We start from the raw sequence: 16,103 nt of genomic DNA on the forward strand, positions 1-16,103 counted from the left end.
AAGAAACAAGCAGGACTCAGACAGTTATCCCATGTGTAGCTCATATGATGAACATTGATATGCAAAAAAGAACCAGACTCTTCAGTGGTGAAAGGGGAAAAGTTGGGGGGTGAGAGGCCAAACAGGGTAATGAGAACCAATATGAACAAAGTAGACAAAAATACACGCACTAAAATTTTATAATAAAACAAACTGCATTAGATAACAATAAACTTTTAATAAGCCAAAAGATAAGGTAAGTTAAAAGGAAGATTTAATGATAGTTTATTGAAAGCACCCAATTTCTATGATCTTCTATAGGGGATAAAAAAGGCAAGAAAGTAGCTACCCTCTGAAACTGAGGCATCATGAGAATGTACCACAGAGAGTAAATCTGTCCTCAAATTCTCAACAATGTCTTCAAAATTTAGTGTCTTTCATTCAGCTGGTCTACTCTATTAGTAATGCTATCCATTGTATTTTGTTTGATTCAGTATTTTTCCCTTCTAATATTGATTTTTCATTTTATAACATCCATCTCTTTGCTGAGTTTCTTGAACAAATCTCCAATTATCTTTACTTCATTCAGTGCTCTAGGTTAATCCTCCTTCATATTGACTTGCCTATTCATATTTCTTTCCATATGGTGAGATTTCTGCAGCTATTGGTATGGATATCTCTTCTGGTGGTTTACTGGTGTCTTCTTGAAAGACCCCCAGCCTCCCCGCCTAACATAGCTTAGCTCAGCTGTTTTTGAATAAAGCCTGAGAGGTACTGAGGAGTTCAGTTAACGGACATGGAATAAACAGAACATTTGTGGTTAGCCACCTGGCCCCAGAGCGAGGAACTAAAAGGTCAGAAAAACACCCTGTACCCTAGACAAAAGCTAGGCGTGGCAAGTTCGGGGAGAAACCACGAACTGTCCTGGGTTTGAACCTGGCCTCATTTGAATCATCCAATCAAAACCCTGTAACCAGGCTTCTTGCTTCTGTACCCGAGCTTCGGCTGCCCGACCCTATAAAAACCCTCTGCTCCAGCCCGTGGGCGCGCCAGTCCCTTGAGCTTCTTGAGAGACTGTGTCGCCCCGGGTACCCGTGTTCCCGAATAAAGCCTCTTGCTGTTTGCATCTGATTCGTGGTCTCGGTGTGATCCTTGGGCGAGGGTCTCTCCTGAGGGAAGACTGCCTTCAGGGGGGTCTTTCATTTGGGGGCTCGTCCGGGATTAGAGACCCCCTGCTTCGGGACCACCGACCCACTGTCAGGAGGTAAGTTGGCCGGCCACTATCTGTCTTGTCCCAGTCTGTCTACTTGTCTTCCGTTTTCGTCGGGCGCCCTAATTCAGGTCTGAGTCGGTGGGGGCTGAAGGAGCTGATGAGCTCGGACTTCGCCCACCAAAACCCTGGAAGACGTTCCACGGGTCACTGAAGTCTCCTCTGGGGCACGGTTTTTCGGGGCCTCTCCCGTGTCAGAAGGATACGTGGTATTGGCAGGGGACGGAGATCGAGGTTCCTCCACATCCCCGTCTGAGTTTCTGCTTTCGGTTTTACGCCAAAGCCGCGCAGCGCGAATTTCTGTCGTCTGTCTTGTCTTTTTGTTTATCGTTACTTGTCTAACACTTCTTTATCTAGAGACCACCATGGGACAGACCGTCACCACCCCACTGAGCCTAACCACGAACCACTGGTCCGATGTTAAGGCCCGAGGAAACAATGAAGGTGTCATTGTCAAAAAGAAAAAATGGATCACCCTCTGCGAGGCCGAATGGGTCATGATGAATGTTGGCTGGCCGCGAGAAGGATCCTTTAACCTCTCTCTTATTTCACAGGTGGAGGGCAAGGTTTTTGCCCCTAATCCTTATGGACACCCCGACCAGGTCCCATACATCGCCATCTGGAGATCTCTGGTCGAAAATCCATTTTCATGGGTCAAGCCTTTCCTTCCACAGCCCCCTCCAGTCTCTGGGCCCTCTGCACCCCTCAACCCGGACTCTTCCCTTTACCCTGTGCTCCCTCACAAGGAGACTCCCAAGCCCCCTGTCCTTCCCCCAGACTCTAACTCTCCTCTCATAGACCTCCTGACAGACGAGCCACCGCCCTATCAGCCACCCCCACCGGCACCGACCGCCCCTCCGGCGGCTGAGCCCGTGGCGGCCCCAGCTCCGGCATCGGCCGCCTCCGCGGCGGCGGCGGCCTCTGCTGCGGCACCAGCCATGACCGGCAGCGCGCCCTCTATGATGACCTCGCTCGCTGAAGACTCGGAGGACGAAGAAGAAGCAGCCCAGTCTCCCGTCGCAGGTCGCCTCAGAGGCCGACGGGCCGCCTCTCCCCCTCCTGCATCCAAAGCCTTTTCGCTCCGGGAAGGGCCCAACCAACAAATGCAATATTGGCCCTTTTCTGCCTCAGACCTTTATAATTGGAAACAACATAACCCCCCTTTTTCCAGGGACCCCGTTGCTTTAACTAACCTAATTGAGTCCATCCTAATGACTCACAGGCAGACTTGGGACGACTGTCAGCAGCTCCTGCAGACCCTCTTAACAGTAGAGGAAAAGCAGAGAGTTTTCCTGGAGGCCCGGAAGCAGGTTCCGGGCGACGATGGGAGGCCAACCCAACTCCCGAACATCATCGATGCAGCTTTTCCTTTGACCCGCCCTAACTGGGACTTCAGTACACCTGAAGGTAGGGAGCATCTACGTCTCTATCGCCAGTTGCTCTTAGCGGGTCTCCGAGCAGCCGCTAGAAGGCCTACCAATTTGGCTCAGGTAAGGAATGTGATACAGGGAAAGGAAGAGACACCCGCTGCATTTCTAGAAAGGTTGAAGGAGGCTTATAGGATGTACACTCCGTATGATCCAGAAGACCCAGGTCAAGCACCAGGTGTCATCCTATCATTTATCTATCAGTCTAGCTCAGATATCAGAACCAAATTGCAGCGGTTAGAGGGTTTACAGGTGCTAGGGTTGCCAGACCTATTGAAGGAAGCAGAGAAAATATTCAATAAGAGAGAAACTCCTGAGGAGCGTGAGGAAAGGAGATGGCAGAAACAAGAGGAAAGGGATAAGAAACAACATAGGGAGATGAAGAAGGTTCTGGCCGCCATTGTGTCTCAGGGACAGCAGAGAGAGGGAGATAGGTCGGGAGAACAAAGAAGGCCACCCCTAGATAAAGATCAATGTGCTTACTGCAAGGAGAAGGGACACTGGGCCCGAGAATGCCCCAAGAAGCCACAAGGACCCCGCCGGCCCAAGCCCAAGACCGTGGACCTCCTTAGTCTGGAGGACTAGGGGGGTCGAGGCCAGGAGCCCCCCCCCGAGCCTAGGATAACCCTCAAGATCGGGGGGCAGCCCGTGACCTTCCTGGTTGATACTGGTGCCGAACATTCAGTCCTAACTCATGCCGGAGTGCCTCTTAGCCGGCATTCTGCACTGGTGCAGGGGGCAACTGGAAACAAGAGATATTATTGGACTATCGAGAGAAAAGTCCAACTGGCTTCAGGGCAAGTAACTCACTCCTTTCTGCACATACCTGAATGCCCCCATCCGCTGTTAGGACGGGACCTACTAACCAAATTAAAAGCGCAAATCTATTTTGATGAGAGGGGACCGAGGGTCACGGGTCCTAAAGGAGACCCTCTACAAATCCTTGCCCTCAATTTAGAGGAAGAATACCATTTGTTTGAGTCAGAACCCCCGGAGAAATCACCTGAGGAGCTACAGAACTGGTTGAGAGAGTTTCCTCGCGCCTGGGCAGAGACTGGGGGCCTGGGGTTGGCACGCGATCAGCCACCGCTGATGATCTCATTAAAGGCCTCCGCGACTCCCGTTTCAATCAGACAATACCCAATGTCACGGGAAGCTCATGAGGGAATCAAACCCCATATCCGGAGGCTCCTGGACCAAGGGGTGCTGAAGCCCTGTCAGTCCCCATGGAACACCCCTCTCTTGCCTGTTAGGAAACCGGGGACAGGGGACTACAGGCCAGTCCAGGATTTGAGAGAGGTCAATAAGCGGGTGGAGGACATACACCCCACGGTGCCTAACCCCTATAACCTTCTGAGCACCCTCCCACCGACCCACGTCTGGTACACGGTACTAGACCTGAAAGATGCCTTCTTTTGTTTGAGACTACACCCTCAAAGTCAACTACTGTTCGCCTTTGAATGGAGGGACCCAGAACAAGGGCTCTCGGGACAACTAACCTGGACCCGGCTCCCTCAGGGCTTCAAAAATAGCCCAACCCTCTTTGATGAGGCCCTACATGCAGATTTGGCCGGGTTCCGGGTTGAGCACCCAACCCTGACCCTGCTCCAGTACGTGGATGACCTACTCCTGGCAGCCAGGAGTCGAACCGAGTGCCTGGAGGGCACTCGGGCCTTACTGGCCAGACTTGGACAGAAGGGTTATAGAGCCTCGGCCAAGAAGGCTCAAATATGCCGAGACAAGGTTACCTACCTGGGCTACACCCTGAGCGGGGGGCAAAGGTGGCTAACAGAAGCAAGGAAGGAGATGATAATCTCCATCCCCCCTCCTCAGAACCCCCGCCAAGTTCGAGAGTTCCTGGGTACGGCTGGGTACTGCCGCCTTTGGATTCCTGGCTTTGCCGAACTGGCAGCCCCATTATACCCCCTCACTAAACCAGGGGCCATGTTCCAATGGGAAGAGGAGCATCAGAAAGCATTCCAACAGATCAAGAAGGCCTTACTTGAGGCCCCGGCTCTGGGTCTGCCAGATCTTACCAAACCCTTTGAACTGTTTATAGATGAGAACTCGGGCTTTGCTAAAGGGGTGCTGGTGCAAAGACTGGGACCTTGGAGGAGACCTGTGGCGTACTTGTCCAAGAAGTTGGACTTGGTGGCTACAGGATGGCCTCCATGCCTTCGCATGGTGGCAGCCATTGCCATATTACTCAAGGATGCTGGGAAACTAACTTTGGGACAGCCGTTGACTGTGCTGGCTTCCCATGCAGTGGAGGCCGTGGTCCGCCAACCTCCGGACAGATGGCTTTCCAACGCCAGAATGACTTACTACCAGGCCTTACTACTGGACTCAGACCGGGTAAAATTTGGACCGATAGTCTCCCTTAACCCTGCCACCTTGCTACCGCTACCTAGCCCCTCCAAGGAACATGACTGCCTCCAGATTCTAGCCGAAGTACATGGCACCTGCCCTGACCTGACAGATCAGCCGCTTAAGGACCCCGACGTTGTCTGGTACACAGATGGGAGCAGTTTTCTGGAAGAGGGGGAACGCAGAGCCGGGGCAGCTGTTACCACCGAATCAGAAGTGATATGGGCATCGTCGCTCCCGCCTGGGACATCGGCCCAACGTGCAGAACTGATTGCGCTTACGCAAGCCCTCCGGATGGCAGAAGGTAAGAAGCTCACAGTTTATACTGACAGCAGATACGCCTTCGCCACTGCACATGTCCACGGGGAAATCTACAGACAGAGGGGTCTGCTGACATCTGCGGGTAAGGAGATCAAGAACAAAAAAGAGATCCTAGACCTCTTAAAGGCCCTGTTCCTTCCGCTCCAACTCAGTATTATCCACTGCCCAGGGCATCAGAAGAACGACTCTGCGGCGGCCAGAGGGAATCGATTGGCGGACCTGACTGCCCGAACAGTAGCTTCCCAGCCAGTAGAGAGCAGCCAGTTGATGGCTATCCAAGAACCACAGTCTGAGAGAGACCCCATGCCCTATAGCCCAGAAGACCATGAGCTAGCAAAGAAAATGAGGGCGGGCTGGGAACAACAGAGGCAAGCCTATATATTAGGGGACCGGGTGGTCATGCCAACCTCCCATACCCGATATATGCTGAGATTCCTCCATGCGTTGACCCATTTGAGCAGAAACAAAATAAAGGCCCTATTAGACAGAGAAAACACCGGGACAGTACTACTGAACCAGGACCGGGTGCTTCAGCAGGTAACTTCTACCTGCCCAGCCTGTGCCCAGGTCAACGCAGGAAAAATTCATCTAAACAAAGGGGCCCGCCAAAGAGGCCATCGTCCTGGTGTACATTGGGAAATAGACTTTACAGAAATAAAACCCGGACTCTACGGGTACCGGTACCTCCTGGTCTTCGTGGACACCTTTTCAGGATGGATTGAGGCATTTCCAACCAAGAATGAAACGGCTAACGTGGTAACAAAGAAACTGTTGGAAGAGATCTTCCCCAGGTATGGGATGCCTCATATATTGGGGTCGGACAACGGGCCTGCCTTCGTCTCTCTGGTAAGTCAGAAAGTGGCCAAATTATTGGGGGTTAATTGGAAACTCCATTGCGCATACCGCCCCCAGAGTTCAGGACAGGTAGAGCGAGCTAATAGGACAATTAAGGAGACTTTAACCAAATTAACGCTTGCAACTGGCACTAGAGATTGGGTGCTCCTACTTCCCTTGGCTCTTTACCGAGCCCGGAATACTCCTGGGCCGCACGGCCTAACCCCTTTTGAAATTCTATATGGGGCCCCACCTCCAGTCGTGAAATTTCTCCATCCTGATATCTCATCTTTTGCCACCAGCCCCACTTTAGAGGCACATCTACAGGCCCTCCAGCTGGTGCAGAAGGAGATCTGGAAACCCTTGGCTAAAGCCTACCGAGAGCAGCTGGACAAGCCGGTGGTCCCCCACCCTTTCCAGATTGGGGACTCCGTTTGGGTCTGGCGCCACCAGACTAAGAATCTAGAGTCACGGTGGAAGGGGCCCTACACTGTCTTGCTGACCACCCCCACTGCACTCAAGGTCGACGGGATTGCTGCATGGATCCACGCCTCTCATGTGAAGGCTGCCGGGGAGACCGACCCAGCAGGATCCAGAGAATCAACATGGACAGTGTACTGCACACAGAACCCCCTAAAAATAAGGTTGGCCCGCGGCTCCTCTTCCTCCCCCTCTTCTTGCTCTCTGTCTACCCCCAGGGGACTAGGGCGGCAGAGAGCCCGCACCTAGTCAAGAAACTCACTTGGCAGGTCATCTCACAAACTGGGGAAACGGTCTGGCAGACGACCGCCCTTCATACCCCCTTTACATGGTGGCCCCCCCTAACCCCTGACTTCTGTCAGTTGGCATTGAATTCGGGACTCTGGGGGGTTGAGGGCATTAAGCTTGATGCCTTAAACTCCTCCACCCACCCGGGGGGGGGTGCATTGGCCGGATCCGGGATGCCGTCACCCTCAAGCGAGATGTAGATTCGCCCAGTCGGACTTTTATGTCTGTCCGGGGGATGGGAGGGGCTGGGCCCTCGCCAAGAAATGCGGGGGGGAAGGAGATTTCTTCTGTGCCCAATGGGGCTGCGAGACCACTGGCGCAGCATATTGGAGTCCTAGCTCTAGCTGGGACCTGATCCAGACCAATAGAGGATTCAGGAAGGCTACACGCGGGGGGTCTTGCTCAGCTGGGTCCACCGAGGTCAGCCGATTCGAGCCCGGGCTCTCACTCCCCCTAAATATAACTTTCACTGGCCCAGGGAAGGCTGATAGAAACTGGCAACGGGGGCGCACTTGGGGGCTCAGGTTATATGAAACCGGATATGATCGGGGCGTAAGATTCACTATCAAACTTAAGATTGAGGAGGCCTCCGCCCCTATAGGCCCCAATCAGGTTCTCTCTGACCAGAAGCGCCCCTCCTTACCTGTTCCAGCACCCCCGAAGATTACCCCTCGACCCGGTTCGATTACCAGCCCAGGTTTAACTCCGGCCACTACCAAACCGCCCCGGCCAGGAACCGGAGACCGGCTCTTGGGTCTGCTAGCAGGGGCTTACCAGGCCTTAAATGTAACCTACCCAAATAGAACGCAAGAATGTTGGCTATGTCTGGTTTCCCAACCTCCCTACTACGAGGGGATAGCAACCCAGGGTAATTATACTAACACTCACAGTCCCCCTCCGAGCCAATGTCTAGGGACAGCCCAACATAAGCTCACAATCTCAGAGGTGTCAGGACAAAGACTATGTCTAGGGAGCGTCCCCCGCACCCACCAACACCTGTGTAACCGCACCCTATCCATAAGTGCTGTCCCTGGTTATGTCACCGGCCCTAATGGTACCTATTGGGCATGTAATACTGGGCTCACCCCCTGCGTTTCAGCCTCAGCCCTCAATGCTACCTCTGATTTTTGTGTGCTCATCGAGTTGTATCCAAAGATTGTTTACCATACACCAGAGGAGATTTACCCACACTTTGAGATGAGACCCTATCGGTATAAGAGAGAGCTGGCGTCTCTCACTCTGGCCCTATTATTGGGGGGGCTGACTATGGGAGGAATAGCAGCCGGGGTAGGGACAGGCACTACCGCCCTAATGGAAACCCAACAATTCAGACAGCTCCAAGCGGCCATGAATCAGGACATTCGGGACCTAGAGGAATCAGTAAGCGCCTTAGAAAAATCCCTGACCTCCCTCTCTGAAGTAGTGCTCCAGAACAGAAGGGGACTCGACATTCTATTCTTACAGGAGGGAGGGTTGTGTGCCGCTCTTAAAGAGGAATGTTGCTTCTATGTGGATCATACTGGGGTGGTAAGAGATAGCATGGCTAAGTTGAGAAAACAATTAGAACAGAGACAAAAATTCTTTGAAGAGCAACATGGAAGGTTTGAAGGATGGTTCAGAAGGTCCCCCTGGCTCACCACCCTCATTTCCACCCTTCTGGGACCCCTTCTGATTCTATTACTCCTCCTGACGTTTGGGCCCTGTATCCTAAGTAGACTTGTCCAATTTATCAGGGAACGCGTCTCTATTGTTCAGACTTTGGTATTAACCCAGCAATACCAAAGGCTCAACCAGATGGAACTCGAGTCACGTCACCAATCTTCCCCATGAATGGAGGATTCCATTCCTGAGATAAGAAAATGGGGGAATGAAAGACCCCCAGCCTCCCCGCCTAACATAGCTTAGCTCAGCTGTTTTTGAATAAAGCCTGAGAGGTACTGAGGAGTTCAGTTAACGGACATGGAATAAACAGAACATTTGTGGTTAGCCACCTGGCCCCAGAGCGAGGAACTAAAAGGTCAGAAAAACACCCTGTACCCTAGACAAAAGCTAGGCGTGGCGAGTTCGGGGAGAAACCACGAACTGTCCTGGGTTTGAACCTGGCCTCATTTGAATCATCCAATCAAAACCCTGTAACCAGGCTTCTTGCTTCTGTACCCGAGCTTCGGCTGCCCGACCCTATAAAAACCCTCTGCTCCAGCCCGTGGGCGCGCCAGTCCCTTGAGCTTCTTGAGAGACTGTGTCGCCCCGGGTACCCGTGTTCCCGAATAAAGCCTCTTGCTGTTTGCATCTGATTCGTGGTCTCGGTGTGATCCTTGGGCGAGGGTCTCTCCTGAGGGAAGACTGCCTTCAGGGGGTCTTTCATTCTGAGTGAACAGATTCCTCTTGATAGTTCAGTACCCAGCACTGCTCAGAGAGGAGAAAACTAGTCATGGAAATAAAACAAAATCAAAATCAAAATATAAAAAATTATAATAAACCAACTGAAGAACTCAGGATCTGTCCCCACACTCTATACCTGTTCCCCAATGTCTGTCATCCTGTGATCTACCAGTGCTGGAAGATTATTGGGAAGATGCCATGACATCCCAGAAGCCAAGAAGTTCTATAATTCAAAATCCTGCATATGTCTCTAAGAACAAAGGAAAATGAATATACTTCGCCACACCAATGATGAAAACCTACAGGAAATTAAAAGGCTGCTGAGAAAAAGACTATCAGCCTTCACCAGGGACAATCCCAATCAGTCAAATCTAAATTCACATACATATGAGTACCACCAAATGAACTCATCAGGTTTTGTCTATAAATTCAAATGTGTTGTGAAAATAATAATTAAAAATTAAGAGGTTATAAAATGAAAAGAAGTGAGGAGAGGACATGAGAGGAGTTGGGGGAGGAGAAGAAGGAGAAATTATGTTAATATATTACTTACATATGAAATTCTCAAAATAAGGGTTAAAAATTTAAATAAAAAGTCATAAAATGAAAATAAATGCCTATGGGACATTTATATGTTTTCATTCAAGGGTGTAAACATGTTTTTTTCTTTCCAGAGAAACTTGCTTAGACCCTGATCAGTAGCATTTGCTTAGGGATGTACTGTTACAGGATTTCAGAAACCTAATCCTTCTGGGTGAAGGTACTTCCTAGAGAATACTGAATACACTGTAAACATTTCTATTACTTCTGCCATGGAATGCCTCATGGAAGCTTCCATGTAGCACTAGTAATTTTGAGATTCCTTCTTTAAGGAAAACAGTAATCAACATTTTAGTAGCTTAGGCAAGGTAACTTTGATGGCATTACTTTCTTGATTTTAACTCATTCCTTTCTTGAGGAAGTGTGTATCCTTCCCTCTGAGTTAGTTGGTGGTCATTTTAGAAGTTCATCAGCTCAAAATATTGTGATCCTCACCTTAAAGTCTGATTTTATCACTGTAGCTAAGAATTGCCAATAGTGGGGTGGAGAGATGGCTTAGAGGTTAAGAGTACTGGCTGCTCTTCCAGAGGTCCTGAGTTCAATTTCCAGCAACCACATAGTGGCTCACAAACCCTCTCTAATGAGATCTAGTGCTCTCTTCTGGTGTGCAAGCATACATGCAAGTAGAAAACTGTATATATAATAAATAAAATAAATTAAAAAATCTTTAAAAATTAAAAAAAATAGACAATAGTTGTGTGCACTTGAAAATTGAAAACCTCTCTATGTAAATGTCAGGGAACATTCAGAGAGGCAAACTTCTAGACTTTAGAAAGTATCTTTTCTTTCCTACTAAGTACAGTACTGTTAAGCACAGTAACGAGATAGAAATAATCATTACTGGGAGACTCCAAGCAAGCATCATGATAATTTTACATAAATGAATCTTGCTTTCTTTAAGTCATGTCTAGTCACATTTGTCAACCAAAGAAAAGAGCCCAAGAATGTGAAGAGAGAAGACCACACAGAAGCCACTTATCCAGGAGGTAGGATGAATGGACCAGAGAACACAGGTAAGAAGTTCTAAGATCAAAGAGAGAAGCCAAGCTTTTAAAAAGTCTGTTTCTGCAAAAATAATTTTTCTGGAGCTTAAATACATTTCTTTTGCAATGAGTGAAGATCATTTCCTTAGCCATGTTTCTCATACTTTGAAGTCCTGTAAGTGTCCTCTTATCCTAACTCTCCCATCATTGTCTAGCACATTGATAGGTATAGATGAAGTATTTATTTTTGCTGTGGAATCCTGAATAATCCATGGATTTTTATTGATATATATATTTCAGAATGTTTGATAAGCTACTCTGATAGATTAAAGCATCAAAAATGAGTTTTTAAATACTTCATGTATCTGATCCTTAAAAATTGTCTCTTCAGTGCTTCTTATGAGTGATTGCAATTGATTTTGTGTATTTTCTGCCATGACTTGAATTTTTAATGCCTTCCTTATATGGCTATGGCCTAATATGAAAATTCTAATTACCTAGGAGTCTCCCTTTAGAAACATACCAATGATTTTTCAAGGTTTTATAGATGAAATGTTCAACTTTTCTTCTTCTCAATTTAATTTTATGTATTTTGCTTTTAGTAAAAGATCCTTCCAATCAGCCAGTCAGTGATGGTGCACACCTTTAATCCCAGCACTAAGGAGGCAGAAATAGGGAGATCTCTATGAATTCAAAGTCAGCCTGTGAGTTTCAGGAGAGCCAGGACTATTACACAGAGAAACCCTATCTTGAAAAACAAATAACAACAACAAAATTTCCTTCCAATCAATGGACAATACTTTTAAAAATTAATGCATGCATTATGGTTGGGTAGTAATTTTAGTGCTATGCATGCCAGAATAATGTATGGTAAAATTAAAATATGTATAATCTATAGGACCATTTTCAATAAATCATTCATGTTTTTGTTCATCCATAATAGAAGGATAGTTACATTCAAATAATATGCCACTAAAAATCATAAAATTAAATTCAGAAAACATAATGTACTGTTATCAGGGATAGAAATGATCAAAATACATTATATGCATGTATGAAATTCTCAAAGAATAAATACATATTTAAAATGTAATTCAAAGGAATAAAGGCAAGAAAAGGAGGAAATGAGAATAAAAGAGCAAGAGATTTAAATGCAAATATAAAATAAGAAAAAATATATGTACATGAAGTCAGATGAATATAAGAATAAAAAATCCCGAGTATAAAATACTTTAAAATAAAACAAATACCAAATTTGAGAATTACAAGAAAAATTTAAAGAAAAAGTAATAGAGCAAAAAGTAAGTTAAGATATAAAGCAGGACCTCACTGAGTCCTCTAGTAAGTGTAACTTATTTGAGGGAGAGTGTTACAAGTCCTGCCTGGAATCTATTGTACTTCATCTCTGTTGTCACCATATTGGTGACATCCCACTCGCCTTGTGGCATGAGGCTGTAAGGTCAAATGGATGCTGCCAGTGTCAAATCTGCATCTTCACTTTAGAAACTTCCTTAGTTTGAGTGCCTGGAGCCTGCCCTAACCTCAGTGAGTTTTGCACCTTGTGAGCTGGAAGTGTTCTCACTTTCTTCAGAGGCTCTCTGGTTTTTCTTTCAAAGACACAAACATCTAAGCTGAGCAGTGCATCCTGAGTATATTCGGGAATACGTAAGATAAGCATTCACATCTGCACTGAAGTGGCAGAACAGGAGGTGCCTTTCTGGCTATTTTCAATGCTTTCAGATTCTTCCTAGCAGCAAATCATCTTATGGAGTTCAGGAGACTGAGGAATAGGGGGGTCCACAGGTCTTGGGCTGAGAATTCTCAGTCTTGCCTGACAGAAAACTATATACAGCAGAGACACAGCAACAGAGGCAGGGAACTGCCTGTGTTCTGGAGTGCTCAGTGACCCCAATAATGTGTAGGCCAAAGACTTGCTCTTTGTCACATTTCAAGGCCTCAAACTGAATCACTTTCCAAAGCCCCAGTTTCCTACTGCTTAAGGTGCTTACCATGGACACCAGACCCTGACCTCCTCTATGAATGACTCTCATGGCAATCTTCTATGCCAAATGTGCAGCCAAGTGTCCCCAGCCTAGCTGGCTTATGCTACTTCTCTTTGTTTCCAAATCCTTAAAATCACTCACTCCCAGTCAGTAGGCCCCTCCTCAAGATGGAGTCTGGCTGTACGTTCTCAGAGATGGGACTCTGATATTTTCACACAGGCTCTTCAATATTACCCTGACTCTTCTTATGTATGTGTGCCATGGGGAAAATTTCTAATACACTGTCCTATCTGAAACCTCAATCTATCCTTAATACTTTAAATCCACAATCAATGGAGACTTCTCCATTTACTTTACTACAGTGAATGAAATCTGAGAATGAATACAATGTGCAAATGACATTTCCCTGGGCATAAAGTTTTCATGTGATTTATAAACTCAAATGACTGGTGAGAGGTAGTGCAGAAAGGGGATGATCTACTCCAATAAGCTGATCACCCATGGCTAACTTAGGACCCTAAGCCTCTCTCTAAAACTTCAGAATGTATGTGTGTGTGTGTGTGTGTGTGTGTGTGTGTGCGCGCGCATGCATGATCGTGCGTGTGTTAACATAGAGTTTTCTTTACTATCCAAAGTTAGTGAATGTAGGACAACATATTCTGGACATAAACTTTCTTAGATAAAACAAAATTCTTTGGAGAGGAGAAAAAATGAAGTAAAGGAGCTGAGATCTGAAAGGAAGGGAGCCTGGAGTGTAACAAGTGGGTTATAGAGTAGAATATGGAACTGCAGCTCAAGAAGGAGCTAAGGAATTTGGAGAAGACCTGAAAATGAAAACAATGATGTACAAGCTCAAAATATCTGCCTTTTACAGTAAGGAGAAAATAGAAAGAGTCCACTCTGTGACAGTGTATCAAGTGAATGCTGATCTTCAAGTCTGAGCGAGCTACAGAAGTGAATGCTGATCTTCAAGTTTGAGCTACAGAAGTGCTTACGTCCTCAGATGGTTCCTTTTACATGGAGTGTCAAGGACCAATCCCAAACTCCGTTTAGCCAAATTCATTTTTTTTTTGTTTTTTTCGAGACAGGCCTTCTCTGTGTAGCTTTGTGCCTTTTCCTGGAACTCACTTGGTAGCCCAGGCTGGCCTAGAACTCACAGAGATTCTCCTGTCTCTGCCTCCTGAGTGCTGGGATTAAAGGCGTGCACCACTACCGCCCGGCCAAATTCATTTCTTATATGTTGCTAATTTATTCTCTGTGTGCCACGTGTCAGGGTACAAGGAAATGGGTAGACACTAAAGAAAATAATTGACCTCTACAGCAGGAGTCCTGCAAACAAACGCCAGCAAGCAGCATGCTAAACTACATTGTGGAAAATTCTAGACCACACATAGTGAAATCCTTCAATACTATGATATAGCTGTGAACACAGAGTTGTGTGCAAATGTGTGTGGCAGGCAACCAATGGGATTACATGGCAAGGTAAGAGTCTGAGACAAAATACATAATGGAATGCAAATGTGTTCATGTTATGCCAGGAGACAAGTGCTTGCAAGAAGTAAGTGGATGTGTAATTTGTTCCATGATGACCTTTTATTTGACAGTCACCTGCAGCAAATCTCACACTCTGACAAATTCCATGTTTTCCAGAAGCTTTGGGGAAGCATGCCAGTTTTAGATTAATTTCTTGGGTAAAAATGAATCATTGGAATGCATCCTTTCTGAGTTCCTCATACTAAAACATTTGGGAAAAGTAAACATGTGAGAATTTCTAAAATCTGTCAGACATTGTTCAATAGGACAGATCTACCACTTAGGCTTGAGCTCAATCTCTTTAGATGCGATGCAGGATGCAGAAATGAGAGCACTTAGCAGAGGGACTTTGTTGTAAAGCTGGTCTAACAATACTGAGAACAGAGCCACAGCATAGCCTATGAAAACAATGTTGGCATTTCCGGTAGCTCATTTTACATTTTCCAGTCTCCAGTCATTTTACCATCACCAACACAACTGCCACAATTAAAGCCAAGTTTTTCCACCTTTATTTAGCGTCTCTGAAACATTCAATATGTTTCAGAAAACTGATACATAATCTCAACTCCAACTTACATCTCCCTAGGCCTAAGGTTGGAATGGAGAAAATGAAAGATAAGCAATTGATAGCAAGGTTTCTATAACTGACTCTTTAATTAGATTCAGATTGACCCATCATCAGTCAATAAACTCTGCTAGCCAGGTTTTACCTCAATAAATTGAAGGCTGCACGTAGCATGATATTCTTGCTACATACAAAATATAAAATGACATAATCTCTCCATATCAATACACAGCTGATTCTCTGTTCAGAGCCCAGACTCTGTCCAAACATTTTCTAATATCCAAAACACCATATACTCTTATGTCAAGAGGCATCTTCCTGGAATATAGGGTATTTGAAATTAGTGCAGTTCTGGGGCCTTGATGACTCTTAGAAATGGCACATGTTAACAAAAGTCAATCGGGAAGAAGACCACAGTATTGGAGTGAGTATTCCTTCCCTGTGATGAATCAAGGAAGAGCCTATGTTAGTTTCATCCATCCTCTTCAAGACACCTGCTACCCAAGAGCCTGGTTAGAAAAGAGACAATTAAAAGCCCAAACTTGTGAGGAACTCCTTACTTCCTACTTTTTCATTCTTGCTGTTTTAATTGAGGACTTCAGAGCCCTTATATTTCATATTCCTATTCAGTAGATTACTCAGGTTCACAGGTAAATGTCTTAGGCAATAGGGGGTTTCCAAACGTCCCCACTAGCTACCAGAACCAGGCCATCCTCGAAGTTTCTTCAATAATATCCACAAAGTCAGAGGATTCTAAGGATCCTAGATGCTATTATTTCTTCCTAACTTTAATCTCCTAGCATTAGGAATCCCACTGTATAGACAGGGGCTTGACTTCCTCTGATTGATCTGTGCCAGTGACATCTTAAGAACCATTGATTCCCACTCTCTGGCCTCAGGAAAAAAAGTTTCCTTGTCACCTGTAAGTCTCCTAGTGACAAGGGTGCCAAAAGGCGAAGCTGATGCAAGACTCTGGGAAAGAGAAACGTGCAGTTATGTTTGTGCAGGAGGACAATGACCCCTCCACTCTACGCCTTCCTCTTAGGGAGCTATAAATTGAGGCTCTCTTCC

At 46.5% G+C, this 16,103-nt stretch overlaps 1 protein-coding gene across 1 annotated transcript in view; it reads left to right on the top strand.

Moving 5' to 3' along the window:
• Positions 1 to 7,281, top strand: part of LOC131906265 (uncharacterized) — a 31,895-nt gene extending 24,614 nt beyond the window's left edge. The window contains 2 exon segments of the mRNA XM_059257025.1: positions 2,048 to 2,427; positions 2,518 to 7,281. Of these exon segments, the coding sequence (XP_059113008.1) occupies positions 2,048 to 2,427; positions 2,518 to 6,927 (4,790 nt within the window). The 3' untranslated portion in view covers positions 6,928 to 7,281.
• The last annotated feature ends 8,822 nt before the right edge of the window (positions 7,282 to 16,103 follow it).

This window comes from Peromyscus eremicus, chromosome 3, assembly GCF_949786415.1.
Source record: "Peromyscus eremicus chromosome 3, PerEre_H2_v1, whole genome shotgun sequence".
In the NCBI taxonomy this organism is placed as follows: Eukaryota; Metazoa; Chordata; class Mammalia; order Rodentia; family Cricetidae; genus Peromyscus; species Peromyscus eremicus.